Source organism: Centropristis striata, chromosome 8 (assembly GCF_030273125.1).
Source record: "Centropristis striata isolate RG_2023a ecotype Rhode Island chromosome 8, C.striata_1.0, whole genome shotgun sequence".
Classification (NCBI taxonomy): domain Eukaryota; kingdom Metazoa; phylum Chordata; class Actinopteri; order Perciformes; family Serranidae; genus Centropristis; species Centropristis striata.
This window is the reverse complement of record NC_081524.1, coordinates 150,001-157,500: the sequence shown is the minus strand read 5'-3', so window position 1 is coordinate 157,500 and position 7,500 is coordinate 150,001. Positions and strand designations below refer to the sequence as shown.

Here is a 7,500-nt window from a genome sequence, read left to right as displayed (position 1 = left end):
CTCTGGTCCTCTCCTCTGGTCCACTGGTCCACTGGTCCTCTGGTCCTCTGGTCCTCTGGTCCTCTCCTCTGGTCCTCTGGTCCACTGGTCCTCTGGTCCACTGGTTCACTGGTCCACTGGTCCTCTGGTCCTCTGGTCCACTGGTCCTCTGGTCCTCTGGTCCTCTCCTCTGGTCCTCTGGTCCTCTGGTCCTCTCCTCTGGTCCTCTGGTCCTCTGGTCCACTGGTCCTCTGGTCCACTGGTCCTCTGGTCCACTGGTCCACTGGTCCACTGGTCCTCTGGTCCTCTGGTCCACTGGTCCTCTGGTCCTCTGGTCCTCTGGTCCACTGGTCCTCTGGTCCTCTGGTCCTCTGGTCCACTGGTCCTCTGGTCCACTGGTCCTCTGGTCCTCTGGTCCACTGGTCCTCTGGTCCTCTGGTCCACTGGTCCACTGGTCCTCTGGTCCTCTGGTCCTCTGGTCCACTGGTCCTCTGGTCCACTGGTCCTCTGGTCCTCTGGTCCACTGGTCCTCTGGTCCACTGGTCCTCTGGTCCTCTGGTCCACTGGTCCTCTGGTCCACTGGTCCACTGGTCCTCTGGTCCACTGGTCCTCTGGTCCTCTGGTCCTCTGGTCCACTGGTCCTCTGGTCCTCTCCTCTGGTCCACTGGTCCTCTGGTCCTCTCCTCTGGTCCACTGGTCCACTGGTCCTCTGGTCCTCTGGTCCACTGGTCCACTGGTCCTCTGGTCCTCTGGTCCACTGGTCCTCTGGTCCTCTGGTCCTCTCCTCTGGTCCTCTGGTCCTCTGGTCCACTGGTCCTCTGGTCCTCTGGTCCACTGGTCCACTGGTCCACTGGTCCTCTGGTCCACTGGTCCTCTGGTCCTCTGGTCCACTGGTCCTCTGGTCCACTGGTCCTCTGGTCCACTGGTCCACTGGTCCACTGGTCCTCTGGTCCTCTGGTCTTCTTGTCCTCATTTTAATTCTGTTTGTTTGTTCTGACAGGATCCTGGTTCACCTCCAACCAGCTGAGCCTGGTCCACATCACCTGGGCCAGTCTGGTTCTGGTCTTGTTCTGGTCCTGATCCTGGTCTGGTCTAGTCCTGGTCCTGGTCTGGTCTGGTCCTGGTCTGGTGGTGATGGCGGGTCGAGGCGGGCGGGGCCGGAGGATGATGAGTTTCAGTGTGGAGGCGGTCGGCATCAACAGAGGAGAGAGTTTACCTCCATCAATACACCAACCCACCCCTCTGTTCCCTGTGAGACACACACACACACACACACACACACACACACGAACACATACACGAACACACACACACACACACACACACACACACACACACACGAACACACACACACACACACACACACACGAACACACACACACACACACACACACACACAAAATACAGAAATTTTAATTTTAATTTTTTTAAGAAGTACAACTTGATATCTGTCATTGAACGAACTAAAGATCAGAACTGCAGCAGTGCACCCTGGGACCTGTAGTTGACTCTGTGTGTGTGTGTGTGTGTCCAGGTGATGGAGCAGAAGCCCCTCCCCCTGACAGGTGGCGAGGAGGAGGAGTATCTGTTGGCTCTCAAGCAGGAGTTCAGAGGAGCCATGAAGAGTCTGCCCTGCTTCATCCAACCAGCTGCTGCTCACAGAGGTCAGAGGTCACCACACACACACACACACACAACCACACACACGGCTCAGCAGTGAACATGTCGTTATTGTGAAAGTCTCCTTCCTGTGTGTTTCCTGTGCAGATGTGGAGAGATACTCAGATAAATATCACAGCAGCGAGCAGACGGACGCTCTGACGGGCTGGACTCCAGGTCATCAATAATCACCTGATCACCTTTATCTGTCATCAATAATCACATTATCACCTTTATCTGTTATCAATAATCACATTATCACCTTTATCTGTTATCAATAATCACATTATCACCTTTATCTGTCATCAATAATCACCTGATCACCTTTATCTGTTATCAATAATCACATTATCACCTTTATCTGTTATCAATAATCACCTGATCACCTTTATCTGTTATCAATAATCACCCGATCACCTTTATCTGTCATCAATAATCACCTGATCACCTTTATCTGTCATCAATAATCACATTATCACCTTTATCTGTTATCAATAATCACATTATCACCTTTATCTGTCATCAATAATCACATTATCACCTGTATCTGTCATCAATAATCACATTATCACCTTTATCTGTCATCAATAATCACATTATCACCTTTATCTGTTATCAATAATCACATTATCACCTTTATCTGTAATCAATTATCACATTATCACCTTTATCTGTTATCAATAATCACATTATCACCTTTATCTGTCATCAATAATCACATTATCACCTTTATCTGTTATCAATAATCACATTATCACCTTTATCTGTCATCAATAATCACCTGATCACCTTTATCTGTCATCAATAATCACATTATCACCTTTATCTGTTATCAATAATCACATTATCACCTTTATCTGTCATCAATAATCACATTATCACCTTTATCTGTTATCAATAATCACATGATCACCTTTATCTGTTATCAATAATCACATTATCACCTTTATCTGTTATCAATAATCACATTATCACCTTTATCTGTTATCAATAATCACATGATCACCTTTATCTGTTATCAATAATCACATTATCACCTTTATCTGTCATCAATAATCACATTATCACCTTTATCTGTTATCAATAATCACATTATCACCTTTATCTGTTATCAATAATCACATTATCACCTTTATCTGTCATCAATAATCACATTATCACCTTTATCTGTCATCAATAATCACATTATCACCTTTATCTGTTATCAATAATCACATTATCACCTTTATCTGTTATCAATAATCACATTATCACCTTTATCTGTTATCAATAATCACATTATCACCTTTATCTGTCATCAATAATCACATTATCACCTTTATCTGTCATCAATAATCACATTATCACCTTTATCTGTCATCAATAATCACATTATCACCTTTATCTGTTATCAATAATCACATTATCACCTTTATCTTTGTTTCTGTTTCAGATGCGAAAAGATTTCCTAAAGAACTCAGTGAGTACACACAGTACACATAGTGTACACAGTACACAGTATACACAGTACACATAGTACACACAGTACACATAGTACACAGTACATAGTATACACAGTACACATAGTGTACACAGTACACACAGTACACAGTATACACAGTACACACAGTACACATAGTACACACAGTACACATAGTACACAGTACATAGTATACACAGTACACACAGTACACATAGTGTACACAGTATACACAGTACACACAGTACACATAGTCTACACAGCACACACAGTACACAGTATACACAGTACACAGTATACACAGTACACATAGTGTACACAGTATACACAGTACACACAGTACACATAGTGTACACAGTATACACAGTACACAGTACAAACAGTACACATAGTTCACACAGTACACAGTACACACAGTACACAGTACACAGTACAAACAGTACACATAGTTCACACAGTACACATAGTGTACACAGTATACACAGTACACACAGTACACATAGTGTACACAGTATACACAGTACACAGTACACGGTACAAACAGTACACATAGTTCACACAGTACACATAGTGTACACAGTATACACAGTACACAGTACACAGTACAAACAGTACACATAGTTCACACAGTACACATAGTGTACACAGTATACACAGTACACACAGTACACATAGTGTACACAGTATACACAGTACACAGTACACAGTACAAACAGTACACATAGTTCACACAGTACACAGTACACACAGTACACAGTACAAACAGTACACATAGTTCACACAGTACACACAGTACACAGTACACACAGTACACGGTACAAACAGTACACATAGTACACAGTATACACAGTACACAGTATACACAGTACACAGTACACACAGTACACAGTACAAACAGTACACATAGTTCACACAGTACACGTAGTTCACACAGTACACATAGTTCACACAGTACACACAGTACACAGTACACACAGTACACAGTACACACAGTACACAGTACACAGTACAAACAGTACACATAGTTCACACAGTACACATAGTGTACACAGTATACACAGTACACACAGTACACATAGTGTACACAGTATACACAGTACACAGTACACGGTACAAACAGTACACATAGTTCACACAGTACACATAGTGTACACAGTATACACAGTACACAGTACACAGTACAAACAGTACACATAGTTCACACAGTACACATAGTGTACACAGTATACACAGTACACACAGTACACATAGTGTACACAGTATACACAGTACACAGTACACAGTACAAACAGTACACATAGTTCACACAGTACACAGTACACACAGTACACAGTACAAACAGTACACATAGTTCACACAGTACACACAGTACACAGTACACACAGTACACGGTACAAACAGTACACATAGTACACAGTATACACAGTACACAGTATACACAGTACACAGTACACACAGTACACAGTACAAACAGTACACATAGTTCACACAGTACACGTAGTTCACACAGTACACATAGTTCACACAGTACACACAGTACACAGTACACACAGTACACAGTACAAACAGTACACAGTATACACAGTGCACAGTACACGGTACAAACAGTACAGATAGTTCACACAGTACACAGTACACACAGTACACACAGTACACAGTACACATAGGACACACAGTACACATAGTTCACACAGTGCACACAGTACACATAGTACACACAGTACACATAGTAAACAAAGTACACAGTACACACAATACACATGGTACACACAGTACACAGTACACAGTACTCTGAATAAGGCTCCAGGTAGCTGTGCCCTGCTCTGTGTCTGCCATTTGTTAATGCCCTGTTTCTTGTCTGTCAGGTGTCTCAGCGGTCAGACGCCCTGACAGACTGCACTCGGGGCAGAAGAAGAAAAAAGTAAAAGAGAAAGAGGAAGTACTGCTCAAACTGGAGGTAACACACACACACACACACACACACACACAAACACCACACACACACCACACACACACCACACACAAACACACACACACCCCACACACACACACACACACACACACACCACACACACACACCACACACACAGACACACTATGAGGGGCATTTTATGCCAGCACACTATACTAAAACGCGTGTACAGCGCCTATGCGATGACATCAAACGTCTAACGTGCGCGTGTAAATTCCATTCACTTTCAATGGACAGACAGGCGTCACGTAGGCGTCACGCAGACGCTGTACACGCGTTGTTGCACATACGCCTACGTGACGGCTGCGTGACGGGTGAACTACGCCTCAAATACGTGACATGAAGACCCGCGTGACTGTTAATAGGCGTACAGACACGCGTATTGCGAGTACACCAGATAACATGGGTGACGGGTGAAAAGTGCCACTAGCGAACGTAGCGGACGCCTGTGTGTGTGTGTAACGCGTGTAAGCTTATAACAGTTCAGCTGTTACACAGAGTCTCAGCTTCATATGGTATTGTTTATAAGAAAGCACAACTTATAGATGAAGAGAAAGACTATCTCGTACTTACCAGATAAACTTAACGTTTTTCCGGCCAAAACCGGAGGCTTAATTAGCCTGTTTTAGGAGTGAAAGTCAGCAAAATGCAGCTTAAACAAAATGTTTTACCTCATTAGTTAACTACGAATGTCTGTAAAACATAATGGGACTGTGCATAAGTGCCGAATTGGGTTAAACAGTGTAGATACAAGGTCCGATGGAATCATACTGTGAACGGACTGCTGTCCACATGGCTACTGAATATTCATTAGATAGGTCCGCATGGCTACTTAATATTCAGGGGTGACAGCGATTACGGCTTCTGCAGGCAGGTAAACCTACCTAATTACAGCTGGTGCGTAATGAACTGTGTGTCCGCGCGCGAAGCTGGGAACTGGCTGTGAGCGTTGCACTTTACTATTAGCCTACTATTTTTAAGTAGCTGAAATTATTTTAATTATCCCTTTCACCCTTGCTATCATTAAATATCAATTCGATATCATTCAAACCTAGAGAGAGAGAGAGAGAGAGAGAGAGAGAGAGATTTCGTTAACAAGAAAATAAAAACTGGCCTGAAAATAATAGAAATATCCTGACAGCTCTGTGGGGGCTTGGAGTTCATCTGTAAGTTGTGCTTTCTTATAAACAATACCATATGAAGCTGAGACTCTGTGTAACAGCTGAACTGTTACACAGAGTAACACACTGTTAACGTACACGCGTTACACACACACACAGGCGTCCGCTACGTTCGCTCGTGGCACTTTTCACCCGTCACCCATGTCATCTGGTGTACTCGCAATACGCGTGTCTGTAAGCACGCCTGTTAATCAGACTTTATGCTGGCACAGGCGACGCATTCTAGGCGTTTAAGTATAGTGTGCTGGCATAAAATACCCCTCATACACACACACACCACACACACACACACACACACACACACCACACACACACACACACACACACACACACACCCCACACACACACACACACTATGAGGGGCATTTTATGCCAGCACACTATACTAAAACGCGTGTACAGCGCCTATGCGATGACATCAAACGTCTAACGTGCGCGTGTAAATTCCATTCACTTTCAATGGACAGACAGGCGTCACGTAGGCGTCACGCAGACGCTGTACACGCGTTGTTGCACATACGCCTACGTGACGGCTGCGTGACGGGTGAACTACGCCTCAAATACGTGACATGAAGACCCGCGTGACTGTTAAGTACAATTCTACATAGGCGTACAGACACGCGTATTGCGAGTACACCAGATAACATGGGTGACGGGTGAAAAGTGCCACGAGCGAACGTAGTGGACGCCTGTGTGTGTGTGTGTGTAACGCGTGTACGCCTATAACAGTTCAGCTGTTACACAGAGTCTCATCTTCATATGGTATTGTTTATAAGAAAGCACAACTTATAGATGAAGAGAAAGACTATCTCGTACTTACCAGATAAACTTAACGTTTTTCCGGCCAAAACCGGAGGCTTAATTAGCCTGTTTTAGGAGTGAAAGTCAGCAAAATGCAGCTTAAACAAAATGTTTTACCTCATTAGTTAACTACGAATGTCTGTAAAACATAATGGGACTGTGCATAAGTGCCGAATTGGGTTAAACAGTGTAGATATAAGGTCCGATGGAATCATATTGTGAACGGACTGCTGTCCACATGGCTACTGAATATTCATTAGATAGGTCCGCATGGCTACTTAATATTCAGGGGTGACAGCGATTACGGCTTCTGCAGGCAGGTAAACCTACCTAATTACAGCTGGTGCGTAATGAACTGTGTGTCCGCGCGCGAAGCTGGGAACTGGCTGTGAGCGTTGCACTTTACTATTACTATTTTTAAGTAGCTGAAATTATTTTAATTATCCCTT

The 7,500-nt window shown here is 44.1% G+C and overlaps 1 protein-coding gene across 1 annotated transcript in view; it reads left to right on the top strand.

Moving 5' to 3' along the window:
• Positions 1-7,500, top strand: part of polr3glb (RNA polymerase III subunit GL b) — a 15,332-nt gene that overhangs the window by 3,148 nt on the left and 4,684 nt on the right. Inside the window, exons 2-6 of the mRNA XM_059339623.1 lie at positions 980-1,230; positions 1,514-1,643; positions 1,747-1,815; positions 3,071-3,097; positions 4,963-5,054. Coding sequence (XP_059195606.1) covers positions 1,114-1,230; positions 1,514-1,643; positions 1,747-1,815; positions 3,071-3,097; positions 4,963-5,054 — 435 coding nt within the window. The 5' untranslated portion in view covers positions 980-1,113. The remainder of the gene's footprint in view (positions 1-979; positions 1,231-1,513; positions 1,644-1,746; positions 1,816-3,070; positions 3,098-4,962; positions 5,055-7,500) is intronic.